The following is a 20,017-nucleotide window of genomic DNA, read 5'->3' on the forward strand; positions in this document are numbered from 1 at the left end:
CATGACGTTTGGTGACCTCACATAACTCCCATCATGGCTCCAACTGACCTCAATCTGAGCAGAGGTCTACTCAGCCAGAATGACCAAAACACCTGTTTGGGTGTACAGAGTCTCTTAAGATCTGCTTGTTTGTATTGAGATTTGTGAATACTATATGTGTGTGAGTGTGTGTGTACACATATATATTGTGTGTATATGTATGTATGTATAGATAGATAGATAGATAGATAGATAGATAGATAGATATTGTAAAAAAGGTATGTGTAGTGCAAAAAAAGGCCTTTCAGAAATGGCCTCAAAAACAAAAAGTGACAGTCTGTATGCTACAAACACATCATCATGGTTGTGTTATACTCCTGCACGATGCACAACAGACCAGCTATGCTCAGCTGCTAATCACAGGATTATTGAGTTTAACTAAGACTATTAAGTGTTCCACATTCAAATGGCGTCTCCCACAGGCAGACCTTGGAGAGGATCATCCCTCTCACTATAGAGCTCTTACAGAGAGCTGAATACTACACGAGGGACCCCGGGGGAAGGGCTGGGAAAATGCCCTTGTATACCAACAGGATGTCACGCTAGGTTGGGCCACAGAGGGAGAGAGACAGAGGAGAACTCTGGAGGAAGATGATGGTCCGCGAGAGGAATCCAGAGATAAAACTGCAGTTTTGAATGACCTCATCTGGCGTGCCGTACAGTATGTACCACATACAATCATACACACATACACATAGTGTAAACTTACCGTCGAGTACAGTTTGGCTATCAGCTTTGCAGTGTTGACTGAATGTAGTATGACTTTTACTGTTTAAATATTTGCTAATTTAACCTTTATTGCTATTAATGTTTTTCTACAAGTTGGTTATAAGATGATAAGGCTGTCATACAGTTAAGACATTATTTTCATTTTATTGTCCACATTCATTCATCAACACATCCGGAGATGCACTGATCTGTAGTATTGAGACAAAAACAACACATCCAGTGAGGACAATATCTCTTCTGTCTGTCTCTGCTTTGTAACAGCGCTCTGCCTCCAGCTCCACGGTCAACATCGGTCCTGTTTATCTGTCGGGAGCCACAAGCCATCACGGGACTGTCACTAATGTCATAACTGACATGATGTTCCTGACGCCGACAGGGATAATGCTGCTGCTGATGAAGGGAGATATCTAACACTGGCAGGTCACACATTGTCAGTTAGGGCAGAATCAGAGACAGAAGGAGCTGGTCAGTGTGGCATCAGTGCCAATGGCCCTGTTTATCTCCAACTTCTCTTACGTCTGGACTCCTGTAACCATGGCTCTCTAATCCTGGGGTCACCTCATTGGTAAGTATTCAAATGTGGAGAGTTTTTACTAATTATTTACTAAGTGGAAGGTTATGATTGATAGCATTGCATCTACAGTATTTCATAGTGTGGATATTGCAGTTTTCAAGTGGAGAAAAAAAAAAGTTATGAATGTTACAGAGCGGCTTTGCTCTTAGGTGGGCTAATTCGGAGGCAAACAAAAGTGAAACAAGATGCTTGTCACAGCCGTTCCCTGGTTCCGGTTGCTCGCTTGTCGTGCCTTCACTGTAGTCAATCATTAAGTGAGCACAATGAGGCTTGTATCTCTGATATTTTAAGAGGCCCCAACAGTGCCAGGTCTAACATTGAACAATAATCAGGCTTTATAAAGAGCATCTGTTCTCTGAGGAAGTCCAAACTATAGGTCGATATAAGCACAGTTTGGGGTCTTCGCTTTGAAATTTAAAGTTACTGTTACTGTTTCGGTATTATTTGTCAGTTAATTAAAAAATATGTTTACTTTTGACATATATTTAAGAGTCTTGGGTTGTCATTGTTATGAAATTGGCAGCTCATGAGTCAGGATCTTTTCTCCTAGAACATTTTGTTCAAAACATCGAGAAGTGAACAAAAGTAAATGCTTAACTACTGTGTATGTGTTTCACATGTTCTCTCTCTGTGGAGGGAGGGGATCTTGAGTCATGGCCTAGACAGATTGGATTTTTTGTTGCTATATATGTAAATATAAAACTGATGTCTGAGATTAAATCAGACATTATATAATTTGGCCAACTATTACGTCAGTCATTGCCATCTCTTTCTGTCACAGTTTGCGGCCCAGCCACTACAACTCTGTTGTCAAAGTCATTCAGTCCCTCTCTCTCAAATACCCTGCAGGGCTGTGAACATTTTCAAAGTTAGTGGTTTATAACAGTACTCTCAGCTTGGGTGGTTTCTGTAAATGTTTAATTTCCTCTCTCTCTCTCTCTCTGTCTCTCTCTCTCTGTTTTCCTGAGGGCTGGCGGGGAGCCTAACAAATAGACTGCTGTGGTTTGCCCTCCAGAGGAGAGCGTCAAACAGGTGAAGCTGAACACTGCTCTCATTAGTTACAGATGCAGTCACCTGCCACTCACCAGAGACTGATGCCGGAATACTGAACGTTTCCGCAGCTATTTTCCGCCTGCACTCCAGAGACACACAAGGAATGACTCAGAATCTGTGACTGGATGTAAGCTCAGTGGAATTTACTGTACTACTGGGGACCATGCAGATAACAAGGAGAATCCAGCCACATCTTCAGCCTGGGGGACTGTAGTTTTTTTTGTGAAAGTGTATATTGTTTTATAAGGCAGTCTGTAGTTGTTTTAAGTTGTTTCTGTGTGTTTATTTTCCTTTTGTCTTATGTTACATCTTTTACATTGTTTTTATCTTTGCTTTTTGCCAGATCAGACACACTTTTAAGACCTCCAAATGCTCTTAATTGTGTGCTTACATGTTTTTACAACTTTGTACTTTACAGTTTGTGCATCTGTGCGAGTGAGAAAGTGAGCCAATCATGGCCAGCATGGCGGTTCAGCTCCTTGGCTTCTTCTTAGGGCTGTTGGGGTTTGCGGGAACTGTCGTCGCAACTGTGCTCCCCCACTGGCGCAGCACAGCCTATGTTGGCTCTAACATCATCACAGCCACCGCCTACATGAAAGGCCTGTGGATGGAGTGTGTATGGCACAGCACAGGCATTTACCAGTGTGAGATGTACAGATCTCTTCTGGCACTGCCACGTGATCTGCAGGTACTAAACATTTTATTCAAAACACCGTATGTTATCATGAGTAGAGGTGAAATTATTAGTCAGTCAGACTCCTGTTTAAATCCCAGTTTTAAAATGCTTGTCTTCCCTCCTCCACGTTAGGCTGCCCGGGCGCTCATGGTGCTCTCATGCGTCACTTCAATCCTGGCATTTATGGTTTCTGTGATGGGGATGAAGTGCACCCGTTTCGCCCGTGGGTCATTCATCAAGTCTCCCCTGGTGCTGAGCGGGGGGATTTGTTTTCTCTGTGCTGGCATTCTCTGCTTGGTCACCGTGTCCTGGACCACCAACGATGTCATTATGGATTTCTATGACCCCTTCCTTCCCAGCGGGATGAAGTACGAGATCGGCCTGGCTGTTTATCTGGGTTATGCCTCAGCCTGCCTCAGTCTGACTGCAGGACTGGTGCTGTGCTGGAGCAGCAGTGGTGACAGGCCACAGAGGTCCCTCCATAGGCAGAGGAATCAACCATCATCACCTCCCCCTGCCTTCGAAAACACATGCCCCCCTGCTCCCCCCTACAGGCCCCCTGAGGCCCTGAAGGGCAATCATGCTCCTTCAGTTTGCTCCATGTCCAGCAGTGGCTACAGACTGAATAACTATGTTTAAGACTGGGAAAAGTTCTAACACAATAACAGCAAACTCACAAGTACTGTGCATGGATCCAAAAACACTCAACTGAACACTTCTCCAACATATTTTAGATATATTTTAATGGCTTTCATACTCACAAAACAAGTAGTAAAAAGGGGAAGATGAACCACAGTGTGTAAAAAGAACTGAGAGCTCAAACCTGTTGACCTACTGTTATGTGGCTGAAAGACCAGAAGGTGGCAACACACTACAGCACATAGCCACAGAAGCTACTACATAACTCTGATACCATATTATGTGCTGTAACAGTCTTGTTAATGTATTACCAATTGTTCTGTCACTTCCTTGTCGTAGCTCACTTTCTCGTCGGGATTAACTCTTTCTGAAAAACAACCAATACAAATATATCAGCACTTTCAAATAAAACATATTCTGTGCCAGTATTCAGTCTTTAAATACTTTTCACACCAAAGAAAATAAAAATCTGTTAATATCAGTCACTAATAATTTAAAAGTAATTTAATTTAAAAGATAATAAAATAAAAATATTTTTGATATTTTTTTATAAAATTGTTTTTACAGGCCATTCCCCCCAATGACAGGTCATAGTAGGAAAACACTAATTGATGGCAACATAACATTTACATTACATTTTGTATTGTTCATGCTCACTCACTGGCCTGGCATGTGAAACAGAGCCATTGTTAATGTGTGCTTTCGTGTGCTTTTTCCCACTATGACAAGTCAAAAATGTCCACTGTGAAAAGGGCCTATTGTTAATTTATGGTAAAAAAAAAAAAAAAGGTGATAAGTGACACTTGTTGTTGACTGAAATCAAGAATGACTTGCTTTCAGTTAAACACTCAGGAAACCCAGCTGTGGTTTAGGAGCACCTCACTTGCCAGTGGAGCTCTGTTTAGAAGTTGCCTTGTTATTGATTTATTTTTTAAACCCTCTGCAGAGATGTTAGTAAAGTTTAAGAAAACCACTGGATGGCAGCAAAGCTCTTTTGAGCAGGTAGCCTAAAGCACCAAATAAAAGCTTTCTTGTATCCATTTAGACCACATCATTTGGTAGATACTGTATGTTAGAAGCTGCCATGTGTGCCCTGAATTGGTTAGATTTTTAGTACTTTTATAAATTGCACTTAACTAGAGTCTAAATCATTCAAATTATTATCCTTCGTGGATGCTGGTTACAAGATTGTTTGTGACTCCTGTGAGGCATTCCTCGCTGGGCTGCCTCCCTATCACTAACTGTAAGATTGTGTGATGTATTTCTGGGGCTTATTTGGGAAAAAGTCTTCCAATTAGAGCTGCCCTCTGTCTGGCAGCCTGTCAGCTGCAGAGGCACTAAATTAGAGGACAATTCAAGCAAGTCACTTATCTTATTTCCAGCAGTCAGACTATAACATATCAACATCCTCATTTACACCAGGGAACTACATTACTCTGTATATTACTGGTAAACAGAACAACACATTTCATGTCATTTGGAATTAAGTAAAGACAATTGCTATACAATTGCTTCTGGGAACTTAAGGTGGGAAACTGCTCTAGCAAAGTGCTTTAAATACATTTTTGAAAAATACTACAGAAATATCAGATCAAAGTGAAGTTCCTTCAGTGTAGACATATAATGAGACAGAAATATCGTCATACCAAGATAAATGATAAATTATGATCTAGTTTATAACTAAACTCCATATTGAGGACCACTGACTCACTCGTTATAGTCTAAATACAGAAACTGAATGAAAACGATGAAGTTCTGATAAGGAAATGTTTGTGTTGTGGGTTCCAGTTTGTTTTTTACATTTCAGCACCATGGACAGCGACGTGGCCGCTCTATAGAAACCTCTACAACACAAACGAAGTGTTTGAAGTAACACATTTACTATGATTTCAGTGGCTGTAGTTGTTGTAGAGACTGTAATTTCATTATCATTGGTTCCAGCTGTGTTTGAAGGCAGCCTATAAACAGATAATACAGGTAAACGTGAGTCACTCAGGCTGTAATACTTGCAATACATAGCCTAAGTTTCAGATTTTAAAGTTTTGAGATCACTGTAATTACCTTTATAATAAAAACAGCTATAGTATTTTAAAACTACATGCATTTAAATTCATACATATTTGGTAACATACGACTAAAAGTGGTACCAGGTGTATCAAACAAAATCGTCCTGTGTGCCACCAGTCATTGCTTGTTCCCAGAACTTAACTACGTCTGTTTATACGAGTTGATATGGCAGTTCTGATGTTTAAATTTAAGGGACTTGGGAATGGATTGATGCTCTTGAACGAAAAGGTGGGTAATAAAATGAAATGTAATCGAGTGCGGTGCTTACCATCCTCGACATTACCACCATATAGCCAGTGTTTGCAGAATAAAAGCGATGCTTTAATCGTGGAGCAAGCGGGGCCTGCGCAATGATCGTAAATCAGGCCTGAAATGTAACCTGGCAAAGTAAAGGTTCCGTCCATTGCCAATATGATATTATGTTATTGGAAAGCTTTTCCGGAGAGGTTGTGCGTCATGCCACTCTCTATTAGGTGCTATTTTCGTCCTGCCCTGGAAGACATTCATCCACCATCTACCCACCCTGACAGCACCCAATAAACCCACCACTCCCATTCATCTCCACCCCTTCACTCCCTTCCACCCGCTCTCCCCCTCCCTCGCTGTCTCCCTCCTTCCCTCTCTCTCTCTCTCTCTCTGTCTCTCTCTTTCCGACGAGCATTGGTGACTTAAAAAACAACATAAGAGAATTGTGGTTGGACGTTCAAGAGGATTACATTGTACCTTATACCCCTGACACCTGACTAACAGAAATCATCTTTGACACTCTTTTTTAATCTTCTTTTGGAGGTCCTGCTCCTGTAATCTATTTGGACCTGTTTCTCTGAAGGAAAGGTAAGATAATGTCAGTTTTGGGTACTCTTGTTTAACTCATATGTGTTAGCCAAATATAACGTCATTTGACCATAGTGACAGATGTTGATTTAAAGAGAGATCAATAATTCAATACTGGCCTCCTGGAACTATGGTGTCAGCGCAAAATTGAGCTGAAAACCTTCGCTTTGATTCTAGTGATGCAGCACATTGGACATAAAACCCTTATGCATCTTTTTAGGTCTCTTTTGGTTAATGGTTCGCAGTTTCTTTTAAGGTGCGTCACATTTTGGAAGCATTAAATGACTTTTACGCACGGCGGCACTACAAGAAACAAAAGCCTGTTGGTCCAGATTTTTAAATCATATTTGGCTACACAGCAGCCTGTACACTATTTTCAGAATATATGGTAAATTGGCAGACTTTACGAGCGCAAACTTGCACGATCGCTTGAGTGAATAATTAGAGTGTGACAGTAAGGCGCGCGCAAAACTGCCCTTTCTTTAAAGCTGAACAACAAAGGCAACACTTATTAATTGTGAACTCATCTCATCAATACCACCAGGTCTTATTTTATATTTTCTCACTCATATCTTTTGATTTGATGCCTCATAATGGAGTGACGGTTGTTTCTCTTCCTCTGCTGTGCGCGTCAGTTGGATATGATGAGGTGTAGCCGTAGATTTTACCAAATGAGTCCAAGTATTATCTTTTGTCGTTGTAGTATTGAGATTAGACCTAAAATGGCAGAAAGTATTTTTCAATCTGCGTTTTAGAAATCTCAGCTCCAGCTGGTCGTTTGTCCAATAATTTATTGTGTTGACTTTGAGTCAAAGATACGGTCAACAGGCAGTTTTATATTTTTTGTTTGAATCTTATAGTATTGGTGGCAGGAACTTCGTCACACCTTCCTCTAGTAATTTAACTTCACCTCTAAGAAGTTGCTAACAAAAAATAATGTGGAAAATACAGGACTTTCAACTGGAAATGCGGACAAAAATGCTGTGTTTGTTTTCTTTCATTATAATAGATTGGAATTAATTAGTCACATTTTGTATTTTAGTGATTCCCCCTTTGAGAGTTGAATCGGCGAGAGCATCCGGCAAACTTATGTGTCCGTGTGTGTTGGTATTACCTTGGTCAACTGGGGATCTTATAATTGTCACATTGGACATTAATACATTATTTTGCATTGAATAATCGGACAATTAGATTACTTTGCATTTTACATAACGTGGGTACTCACTATATACCGTCAACTGATTAAAAATTGAATTTTGTATCTTTTCAGAATTTGGTGGACTCAAATGAAATGCTTGGATCAGTGTTTTAAAGTTGATGATAGGTTTAATAGTTCTTTTTCGTATAGAAGCAATGTAATTACAGTTTGCGGTTAATAGAACTGATAAAAGTGGTGTGACACTAGTAAGGCTTCTGTAAATTGATTGATTCTGAGATCAAAGACAAAAACAATGTTGGTAATTTTTTTTGTTTCCTTGTTTCTTTCAGTTCTCTCCATGAGTTTCCAGTCCTCCGTGCGCAATAACACTTGATCTCGGCGGGAGGACGCGGACGAAAGGAAGATGACCATCCACGCCGAGGGTCTCGTGGCTATCGTGCTCTTTTACGTCTTGATTCTTTTCGTGGGGATTTGGGCCGCGTGGAAGAACAAGAACGCCGGGGTCAGTGATGGCGGAGATCGAAGCGAGAGTATCATGGTCGGGGGAAGAGACATCGGGTTGTTCGTGGGTGGATTCACAATGACCGGTAAGTTGAGTTGGTCAACCACGAGGAGTCTCACCTTTTAATTCTTGTTTGCTGGTAGGTGTTTATCATTAGTTATTCTGTCACTTATAGATGTCATATGAAGTCAGAGAAAGACTGTCAATTCCATAAATCAGCCTTTTACGCACGGGCAGCACTGCAAATCTAATTTTTTGCCCCAACTTTCATTAAATTGCACTCGTGTGATTTTATGGCACCCGATCAAGCATTAAATTATGCGCTTTATAGTACAAACTACCACCTAACTATCCCAACCCAACCTGTTGTCAATAACGGGTGACTCCACAATGCAGCTCTGTTTTTCCATAAACCAAAACTGTTTGATCTTCGTTTAATTATAATCACAACTGCCATCCCAACTAGACACGTATTGGTCTTGTGAATAGAATCAATGTATGAATCATGACCAGTTAAAATAAAAAATAAATAAAGTATGTCCTTTTTTATAAACATTACTTGCTGTTCTTTTCTTGGTTTTCAGCCACTTGGGTGGGTGGGGGCTACATCAATGGGACAGCAGAGTATGTCTACCTGCCAGACTACGGCTTGGCTTGGGCACAGGCACCCTTTGGGTACGCTCTGAGTCTGGTAGTAGGTAAGAACCAATGTCTTTAGGCGTTAATGGTACAATGAAAAACATCAACAGTGATTTCATCATGCCTAACTGTTTCTATATAGACATTTATAGTGTAGTGCTATAGAGAGTAGTATAGTTTTACATGTTTTACAGCATTTGCTACAAATCACTTCACTTATACTTGAACATGCTTTTCCTGTTTTCAAGGCAGCCATCGATATCCATTCATTTTATGGTAGCATTACAAGTATGGTGATGGATAATCAGTCACCAAAAACATTTGTTTATGTTTGCCATTGTTACATGATTGTTGTGTGGCGATGCAGTGCAGACTTTTCCAGTCAGCTGTCATACCACTCAATAATAACCTTACTTTGACAAGATGATAGTCATTGTGTTGGATTACTAAACTGAAGCTCATTTCAAGTGTCTACTGTTTTGCATACGACAGTTAAATGAATGGAAACTGGCCTGCCTGAAAAAAATGTAACATAGCATGCTTCAAAAACTGATTAGCAGCAAATGTAGGATGTGGCAGTGTAGTAATAAAATGTAAAAAAAACATTGGTACAATAAGTTCTATTTAAAAGGAATTAAAGGGAATTAAAATAGGTACAATACAAATTTATCATGAAGTAATACAAATAAACAAGAAGTTCTGTGGGGTCACTATAAACTCACTACTTAAGCTACTAAACTTCATGTCAAGTTAGGAATGTTATACAATTTTACTGATTCAGATTGTAAAATACAAATCCTAAAATGATTTCTGACACAGTTTTTCTGTTTTGCCATAATGTCTGGCATCATCCAGGTGGCCTTTTCTTTGCCAAACCCATGCGTTCGCGTGGATATGTCACCATGCTGGATCCCTTCCAGCAGTTGTACGGAAAAAGGATGGGGGGTCTGCTCTTCATCCCCGCACTCATGGGAGAAATCTTCTGGTCTGCGGCCATTTTATCTGCCCTGGGTAGGTGATTATCGGATGGGATTTCTTAAATGTGAACATCTACAGATTAAATATATGCTTTCACTTCGATCTGATTTATCTACTGAACTGAATGTGTTGGCTTGCAGGTGCCACTCTGAGTGTGATCGTGGACATAAACATAAACATGTCAGTGGTGATCTCAGCCCTGATAGCTATCTTCTACACTCTTGTGGGGGGACTCTACTCTGTTGCATACACAGATGTGGTTCAACTCTTCTGTATCTTTTTGGGCTTGGTGAGTTTCACTGTGGGATCAACATCTACCCAGCCTAGGACTCTATATTTGGCAATGAATGCAGTATGATTAAAGGATATATTCTTATTGTCAACAAATCTCATGTGCAGAGCAAAACCAACAATGAGTTGATCTCACTTACAAGTATTGTGTGTTAATTCAAGGTTTGATATATCAAACCTTGAATTCCTCCTATATTCCTCCACACAATAGACCTTGGTTGTTGACCAAAAACTATTGAGTTTTGGTCATGATAGTTTGTTTGGAAACAGTTTCAAAGACTAATAATAGCAATCACGTTTTCAGTCTCTGGAGAGTAGTTCCATGTAAGGCAGACGTCACTGCACGTGTGTGGGAACGTAGTTCTGTTAACAGAGCTTCGCAAGCTTGTTGTGTTAGATATCACAACCTCTTGTCAGATATCTATGCTAAACATGGTCAGGGTTCCAAAAGTTGAGGTCAACATATTTAGAAATGCTCCCTACAAGTCAAAAGCCCAGGCTTCCAGGCTTCTACCAGCTCTGAGCGCTTCATTTGTAACGTTTTTTTATACCTTGGCGACGAGCCAATGTCAGCTTATCACACATGCCCATAAACTGCTGTCCATACCATGGCCTTTGTTGCTTAGGTTGTTGCTAAGGTTATTCCATGTGTTGCTTGCGTTGTCCACTCTTATATTTCAGATCAGATTTCAGCTTGAACATGCATGGATATATTTGAGAAGATGACATTTCGAGTAAAGAATGACAAAAAGTAATGAAATCCAACTGCTATAACTCCCTTGGAGCCAGTCGAAGTCTGCCGAAGGGCAGCTTCCAAGAGCTAGCCAATCAGAACAGAGTGGGCTCATTGGGAGGGCTTTAAAGGAACAGGAGTTAAAGCAGCCTGTTTTAGACAGAGGCTGAACTTAGGGGCTGCGTAAAGTGTCAATATAAGATAAATAAGGAGTACATACAGTACCTGATTTAGTACTTAACTGATGCCTTAAAAGACATCAGTCTACTGTTTTGCTAGTATTAAATGAAACAAATATTTGACCAAACTTGGATCCAGTGAGTCAACAACTTTGAGAGTGGAAGCATATTAAACATGTCACTAAATATGTATATCACAATAATAACATTTGCATTCTGATTCCTCACCATCAGTGGCTCAGCGTGCCTTTTGCCCTGTCCAATCCTGCTGTGTCGGACATCACTGTTTCAGCCAAGGAGGCAATCTACCAGTCACCCTGGCTGGGGAAGATTGAGCCTGAAGACAAATGGCTCTGGGCGGACAACTTCTTTTTGCTGGTAAGCCAGACCTTTCATCAGAGGATTCATCATGAGACAGTAAAGTAAATTAAATTGCATCCACATTTTTATTTCACATCAAAGCCAGTTTATCTGTCAAATGTTGCAGGCTGGGGGTTTATGTGAAGCATTTATGGTGTGGTTGCAGCAAAAGGGGGGTTGTTTGAACATAAACATTTGTTGTAAGAACAAGGCTCAATGCTGTGTCAGAGCTGTGTCAGAGGTGGTCTAGCTGACTGTTATGCATTGGTTTGGTGTCTGTATTTACTATGGTGTTTCTGTTTCTAGATGTTGGGGGGGATTCCCTGGCAAGTCTATTTTCAACGGGTTCTTTCTGCCTCTTCAGCTACCTATGCCCAGGTCCTTTCCTTCCTCGCCGCCTTCGGCTGCTTGGTCATGGCCGTCCCCTCTGTCCTCATAGGAGCTATAGGGGCCTCCACAGGTAAATATACACACACTCTTATGCTCGGGGCCATCACTAAACTTAAGGCTACTCTATACTGGTAAATCTGGCAAATCACCTTTACATGGACATTTTCAAAATGTAACAGATGACAGATGACAAATGTACAGAAACTCAAGCCTGCCACATCATATTTCATTATTTGATTAAATATTGTTGCATATACTAATGGTCAGCTCTATGCTCTTCAAATGAATTAACATCCCTGTCTTCAGGTTGTAAATGGAGGTAAGCCAAGTATTGACTCAGTACTGATTAAAAATGAACAAACTGCAGTATTAGCCAGTATATTATTCTAATCTTTAATCCATATACACAGAAATATTAAGATTGCAGCTGTTACATCAGATTGCCCAGATGAACACACACATATCAGACACTGATCTACGAATCATGTGCATACACATAGACACACACATTGATTAAGCAGTTAATGAAACATCACAAGACAATCGAAACATCCAGGAATCTGATCCTTTATTTAAAAAGGAAAGTGCGATCAAAGGGAACACGATGACTCACTGGGTTGTTTACACCACAGCAGCTTTTTTTTCAGATGTGTAAATGCAGATGCAATAGGGTGTCTGGAGGGTAAACAACGGCAGACGGATCTTGTCACGACGAGCAAAGGAGAGAGCCATCAGACCATGTAGATTTAGTGAATATTACATCTGAAGGGGAGCTAATTAATCTGGTCCGTCTGAAGCTGTTTCATGTATAACCAGCACTAATCAACCACTGCTTGTGAATATCCAGGGGAGTGACAGAGAAACACAGATTGTATACCCCTGGAGGGTGAGGAGAACGAAGGAGAACAAAGGAAAAAAGAGGGATGTCAGAGGGTTTAAGAGGAAAAAAAAGATTGGAAAACAAATGGTGCCCCACTGAACGGGAAGGTGGTGACAGCAGTGGAGTGGAGAATGGAGGAAAGTGCAGACATTATTCACAATTTGGCTTGGAGACACGAAGACCAACTGCACATGGACTGAACACCTTCACCATGGAGATACTCCTGCTAGTGTCAGTAATCTAACTGTTCTTACACCTTTGAGCATTGAAATACCTCAAAGCTTCAGCCAAAGTTTGATAATATTCATGGCTTATTGGATGAAACACTTGCCAATATTTTAATCAATTTTCTTTTTTTTAAATATTACTTTTTTAATTCCTGAAGTTGCAAGTATTCAGTGTTTCCTCTTGAAAAAATAAAAAAGCCACATTAATGCATACTTCTGTATTTAATCAGCTCAAAATGTCTCAGTACAATCAATGGCTTCCCACAGACATGAATCATTATTGATGAAATGATTATTAATCAGATTAACAATTAAAATGCAATAAATTTAGATAATGCATTCTTCAACACTGACTCATATTTTATGCTTCGTTGGACCACTGGTAGTGTATTAACCATGCAACAGTTAATATTACATGGATGGCATATTTTCAATTATTCCTCTTACATATCATCATTACTGTGGCTTGTGTTGTATTACAGCACATAGACATGTGAAGCCCTTTTGTTTCTAAGCAACTAAAACAGGTGTATTCACAGGGGGGCATTATAATAAGGTGCCACAGTCATACCCTTTGTCTGAAAAGCCGAGGGATCAGTGGAAAAATTGCAATCTTGTAATCAGTCCACTCAAAATTTTATTAATCCCAACATAGGAACATATGCCAAGCGTCATTATGATTAAAAACATACGGCCTGTTCAACTTTGGTTATGTTATGACATTGCCTCACAGAAGTCGTAAGTCAGACAAAAACTGGTAGATATAGATAATCTTGATAGTTGTATACAATGACTAGTACTGATTGGTTTATAATGGAAGAGCCCTTAAAGCCCTTAAAGTCTCGAAATGAAGTGGCTCTGCTCTTGATTACAAACCAATTTACTCTGATGTGTTTGCAGTGCCCATCACTTAAAATATTTAACAATTATAATGTATAAGTGTAGCAAAATTGGGGGGAGAAACTACTGTTGAGTCATGTGATAAATACAGATAAAAAATAATTCCACATTTTCATCTTTTAAAATGATCCAGATAATTTATAAGTGTGTTTCCCATTTCCTGTTCCAGACTGGAACCAGACGACTTATGGGGGCCGCCCTCCGAAGGATAAGGATGAATCAGACATGATCCTTCCCATAGTGCTTCAGCACCTCTGCCCGCCCTACATCTCCTTCTTTGGTCTGGGGGCGGTGTCGGCTGCTGTCATGTCATCAGCAGACTCATCAATTCTCTCAGCCAGTTCCATGTTTGCTAGGAACATCTATAACCTCGCCTTTCGGCAGTCGGTAAGAGTGCAAACAATAATACTAACACAGTTTGAACCAATGGTTGCAAGCATCAGTCAACCAATCAATAAATCTATTTTAATTCCGTCCCAGTGGTTTTAAAATGTGTTTGATTTTGTCTTGAACAACAACAAAAAAACAACAGCACAAATTTCATCTACACTTATTGTACTTGGTAAACATACACAATCAGACTCCAAAACTTTAGACAACGTTCAAACAAATGATATCTATGAGATGTTTAGTTTGATTTTAGGCATGCTACCAGTGTGGCTTCAGGGAATGGTAATGATGGTCTGACAGTCAGTCCACACAAAATGAAATATCTCAACAACTATTAGATGGATGCAGACATTCATGGTCCCCAGATGATGAACCCTGACTTTCGTTATCCCCTGGCTTTTCGTCTAGCACCACCATCAGGTTGACAGTTGTGGTTTTGAGTGAAATTTCTCAACAACTATTGGATGACTTGCCATGAAATTTTGCTCAAATATTCATGTTCCCCAATTAGGTAAAATATTGTAATTTTATACTTTGATTTATGACCAAATATCTGCAAAACAAATCATGGTAGCATGCTGATGTTAGCTCAAAGGACCACAGTGTCTTAATACAGCCTCAAAGAGCTGCTACCATGGCTGTAGACTGTTAGTCTTGTTCTAATTTGACCTCCCTTGTCATACTTCCCTATTCTTGATCTTGTCTTCTATACATTTTATGCTTCTTTTTTCATTTTGTTATCCCTTTCTTCTGTCCTCTAGGCCTCAGATCGTGAGATTGTTTGGGTGATGCGCTTCACCATCTTTGTATTCGGAGCTCTCGCCACTGCTATGGCATTGTTAACAGGATCAGTGTATGGTCTGTGGTACCTGAGCTCCGACCTGGTTTATGTCATCATTTTTCCCCAACTTCTCAGTGTACTCTTTGTCAAGGGCACTAATACCTACGGCTCTGTGGCTGGCTATATCTTTGGTCTTTTGCTACGAATTGGTGGAGGGGAGCCCTACCTCAAGCTCCCTCCCTTCATCTACTACCCCGGCTGGGTGGACCAGGAGAAGATCCACCACCTCACTGGGGATGTAGAGTACTTTGTCCAGCAGAGGTTCCCATTCAAGTCTGTGTCCATGTTGGCATCCTTCTTGGCAAATGTGGCCTTTTCTTACCTGACAAAGTACCTATTTGAAAGCGGTATGCTGTCACACAAGTATGATTTCCTTGATGCCGTGGTGTCCAAGCACAGCAAGGAGATCATGGACAAAGCCACGCTGGTGAACAACCATGATAACATCATTCTTTCAGAAATGGCACCTGTCAAACAAGCCCTGGGTGCATCACTCGCAGGGACCTTTATCAACACAGAGGTCCTCAGTGATAATGAGGAGTCTAGTCCTGAGGCTTTTCACAATGAAAACTAGACGACAAAGGCACAAAGAAAACTACAGTAAAACAAAGGAATTTGAAGAAGAAGGAATAGTCAAAGAGGCATAGACATTCTTCAGGAAACTTGCTACTGCCACACTGGACGCCAAATCACCAGAAATTTGGCTTCAAGTGATTCCACAAGTAGTTTGTTTTATGCTAATGACATGATGCCTCCTTCTTTTTTGAGATTCCTTGCCTAGAACCAGGAAGTTGACTGTCAATCAGCTGTGTCAAGCATACCATACTCAGTCTCGTTTTTTTGTTTTTTATCATGACTCTGTGAATCTCTTTGTAAAGGAAAAACCCCACTACAACTTCTTTTTGTAAAGTGCTGCTACAGTGATCAGAGAGACTTTCAAGGGGAATCAATGGGATTCTGCAGGAGATGTACACATGTGTGAGGAAATCTACAAGAGTTTGCTGTGGGTGATGAGAATAGTGCAATATTTAACCAAGGTATTGTGTCTGTCTACATAACAGTGTGTATGTGTGTTCATGTACATGCATATATGTGTACCTGCTGACAAAGAGGCGTCAAGTGAATGCTCCAGAAACTTTTCCTGACTTTCAAGGTTTCATTTGCATAGAGTAAACTTATGAATAGAGCAATAATATTTTTAGGATCTGTGTTGTATAGAGATACATCGTACTCAGTTTGCAAGTCATAGTCATTGTTTTTAACTTACAAAAAAATCTGGGTTTTTTTTGCTGATTTTATGTTGTGTGTTCACCATGCTCTTAATCCTCCTGTCACACTTTGTTAATTCCAGACGCTGTATGTGTCTAGAAAGCAATTTAATAATGAAAGACCTCATACCAAACCCTTGACTCGCCAATCAGAGGGTTGATATTGGATGATTCTGCAAAAACCCCAAATTACATTCAGTGAGTGTTAACTGCAAAAGTTTTTTAAATTAATTGTTCCTACAATATCCAAATGTTGTAACTGCAGTATGGTTAAGGTAATAATTAAGCGTTAAACCTGTTGTAATTGATTTTTTGCCACCTAGGGGCAGCACAATAAACTGCAAATACAACATTGAGCTCATAAAGTTGACATGGCGAATGTGTTCTCAAACTGTAGCTTATTTACACATTCAGCAGACACAGAGCAACATTAGAATTCATTTGGAGACATGTTTCTGACGACCTGATGAATGTAAGGCCAATATTCACTCTTTTAACTCTGCTCTCCACCAACTTCTGAGGGACATATCTGGCTCTTTAGCTGCTAAATTCTCCACTAAATGCTACACTAACTAGTTTCTATTTTTGTCTTTCTGCTGTTTGGTGCTGGGAGAACAGCATATGTACGTTTTTTAAAGCTTTTTTGATGAAAACAGGTTGATGAGAGCAGTGAGACTGAACCAAATATTTACGTTGCTTGCCGTAAAACCAAAACAATGAGCTTAAAGAAGCTAAAAAGCTCCATAAAGCTAATGGGGAACTGCAGAGTCAGATTTATCACTACAAGCGACCCCTTTCACATTAAATATGAACATTTGACCCATTGATCTAATTGCATTACCACTCAGCAGAAATATTTACATCAATGAAAGCAGATGTGATGTTAAATATGTGGCAAGTTGATTTACATACTGTTTATTAAATGAATTAAACCCAATGACTGCCTGGAAAGTATAGCTGCAATTCAGAAATATAAACCACTACAGCAAATTTTGAAAATGGTTGGCATTAATGTAAAGCAGTGGTTCCCAACCTGTTTTCCCCTTAAATCGAGGCAATGATTGCATAACCATCTCTATGTAAAAATAGGACAGTCTTAAAAGTATAGATAACACAGCAGAAATGTATTCTTTTTATTTTTCTCAATGCCTCAGATTTATCCTGAAACCCCTTGTTGGGAGAAATGACCTCAAGGTTGGGACTCACTGATGTATGGTATACTTAAAGGTTCTATATGTAGAATTGTGAAACAATTTACATTTATTGAACTTTTTTTATTGCCAATGAGTGAACGGGTAGTAATGTATCGTAAAAAATGAGCCCTTCCCCCACTTTCAGCAGCCTGTGGACTGATTTCTACATGAGGGACCCAGGCCGGATTTTCTGCAAAAATCCAAAGAATTTGACATTTTTGCGCACTCCTGAGTGCCTTGCCTCTCTCCCGCTAACGTCAACAAATGACCGGCATAATGACACAACAACACAACAAAAATGGTGCTATCCAACTAGAATCATAACAACACGTTGTTCCCCGGCCACAGCTCACTGAGCCTATTGGTGTTTAGTAAACACGGTTGGTAAAAAAAGTTGGCGGTTTGCGGGTTGATCTGGTTGAGGTGGTTGATTATTGTATGTTTTTGTGAGTTAGGCAGTGTGAATTGGCTCTCACTGGCCAGCAGCCACAGCGCAGCAGGGGCCTTTGTGTGTTTGTTCTGTGTGTGTGTCTACCGGTGAGCGAGCAAGCGCACATACATACAGCAGCTGATTGCCTGGGAGTGAGTGATGCTTTGCTGAAACATGGTGCAAAATACAGCATTAAAGATCTTTTATGTAATTATGAGAAGTGTAAGCAAAGAAAAAGACATCACCTGCAATGGTCTCATGCCATGACCACACCCCACAAGCACGCACCACGAGCACGCATGCGAGCATGCAGCTCATTTAACGGCCACAGGCGTCACTAATGAGAGGGATTTTCTGATTCTTATAAATAGAACCTTTAATTGAGATCATTTTAAAGGGAAGGTATGGTCCTTTAAAATGATCTCACAGAAGCTATTTTGAAATATTTTTGTGTGTGACTGTGTGTGTGTGTGTAGATAGTGTTTTATTGACTGACCACAGCAGGTTAGTGGAGACAGGAAATGATTGTTCCTCTCAGACTCATGTCAGTAGCACCGGTCATTATTGATCCGATCCCCAGTCGATCAGCCCTCAGGACATTTGATTAATCCTGCAAAACGGTTAGAAACTAGTGTTTATACAAGTTAGTTTTATGGGTATTACAAACAGTGATGAAAGTTGAAATATGGTTACTGCTTAAGCGTTACATGATACATAAATCCCCCAATATCAGTCCTCACATTTCCCCGGGTTTGGCTTTTTCAAACTAACAGGTAAACTGCTGCTCTGTGCAGGGAGGATCAAGCAAAGGTGTTGTTTGTTTATGATTTGATTTTAGGCAATGTTAAGTGTTACTATTGTCCAGTTGACTTATCTGTTCTTTGTTTATCTCCTGTCAGCATTGTTATGGTTTATTGGTGTCTTTTTCAATCTTTAGACTCGCCTTAATTAAAAAGTCAGTGGTGGAAAATGACTGGGTAAGAAACACTCACAAATGTGTAAGTGATGACATTTATCAAAAGTCATTATCAGTCAGGTTGGTAGGATGCAGTCAGTGCCACAGCTGAGGAGTGAAGGGGGGATGATTGATCCCCTATGCAACCATATCCGCTGAGGTGCAGTAAGACACACTAAACCCCAAACTGTTCCAGTCCTGATCTTGTCCCTTCTCTAAAAATATAAATAACAGCTGTGGGATTGATGGTGTGCCACCAAGATGACAGCTTCAAGCTGGATGGGCTGACTGCTGGTCTGATGCTATGCAAAGTGTCAGGCAATCTCATTGGACTTAAATGTGAATGTAAACTTTCTTCCTCATCAGATAAGCCTCATAATGAGTGTGTTGTAGATAAGGCTCATTCACAAACCTGAATACATGCAGAAAAGAATCAGTGTCAGGTGTTGGACTGACACATTTGTGGCTCTATGTCGTAAATTGCAATGATGCTGTATTTTTGTGTGATAAATGTATACTGTGTACCAAAAAAAAAAAAAACAGGAACAAATGAGACTACTTTTAAGTGCAGCATTGAAAATGATGTTTGTTGACAGTGAAATTACAGATATTTATTTATCCATGCAGTGTCTATAAGAGTATAGTTGTAAACATATGTGAGGTCAGTTGAATAAATTATATTATTTAGCAGACTCACAATTTGGTTTTCTCTCTCCATATGCACATACTCACAGTATTACATGTTTTATACTTTTCAGATTACATGGATTCTGTTTCACACATCACAACTTTCAATTATAGTCTTGTGGTAACACTTAACGGTACACAACATTTTCAGTAGTTACTAATTAACAAGTGAGGAAGAAACCAGGAACAACCTGATAATTAAGTATTTTTGGAATAATTCATTTGAGAACAGACGAGTAAATACTATATTGATGATTAATTGTGTAATAATTAGTATGCTTAGTATCTGGGAGTTGATACACTGACCAATTTCCTCAGGAGTTGTTCTTGATTAACTCTGAATCAAACGCTGAGTAGCATGTAACTAGTGATGTCTCATTTATTACAAATTACTTAAACATTAG

The 20,017-nt window shown here is 39.9% G+C and overlaps 2 protein-coding genes across 4 annotated transcripts; both read left to right on the forward strand.

Moving 5' to 3' along the window:
- Window positions 1-464: 464 nt before the first annotated feature.
- LOC122991995 (claudin-14-like) lies at window positions 465-4,138 on the forward strand. 3 transcript variants are annotated; one of them, XM_044365507.1, is made up of 5 exons: window positions 465-700; window positions 1,030-1,333; window positions 2,311-2,642; window positions 2,814-3,083; window positions 3,204-4,138. In XM_044365507.1, exons 4-5 carry the CDS (start codon window positions 2,850-2,852, stop codon window positions 3,708-3,710), a joined length of 741 nt encoding a protein of 246 aa, XP_044221442.1. In that variant the 5' UTR covers window positions 465-700; window positions 1,030-1,333; window positions 2,311-2,642; window positions 2,814-2,849; the 3' UTR covers window positions 3,711-4,138. The 3 variants fall into 3 exon arrangements, with proteins under 3 accessions (XP_044221442.1, XP_044221445.1, XP_044221444.1); XM_044365510.1 differs by having other exon boundaries at window positions 2,311-2,374; XM_044365509.1 differs by having other exon boundaries at window positions 466-700; window positions 2,311-2,522.
- Window positions 4,139-8,856: 4,718 nt separating this feature from the next.
- Window positions 8,857-16,993, forward strand: LOC122992311 (high-affinity choline transporter 1-like). The gene is made up of 7 exons (XM_044366074.1): window positions 8,857-8,970; window positions 9,767-9,922; window positions 10,030-10,178; window positions 11,327-11,470; window positions 11,759-11,912; window positions 14,019-14,236; window positions 15,001-16,993. The coding sequence occupies exons 2-7, from the start codon at window positions 9,790-9,792 to the stop codon at window positions 15,652-15,654; spliced, it is 1,452 nt and encodes a 483-aa protein (XP_044222009.1). The 5' UTR covers window positions 8,857-8,970; window positions 9,767-9,789; the 3' UTR covers window positions 15,655-16,993.
- Window positions 16,994-20,017: the final 3,024 nt, after the last annotated feature.

Source organism: Thunnus albacares, chromosome 11, assembly GCF_914725855.1.
Source record: "Thunnus albacares chromosome 11, fThuAlb1.1, whole genome shotgun sequence".
Taxonomy (NCBI): Eukaryota; Metazoa; Chordata; class Actinopteri; order Scombriformes; family Scombridae; genus Thunnus; species Thunnus albacares.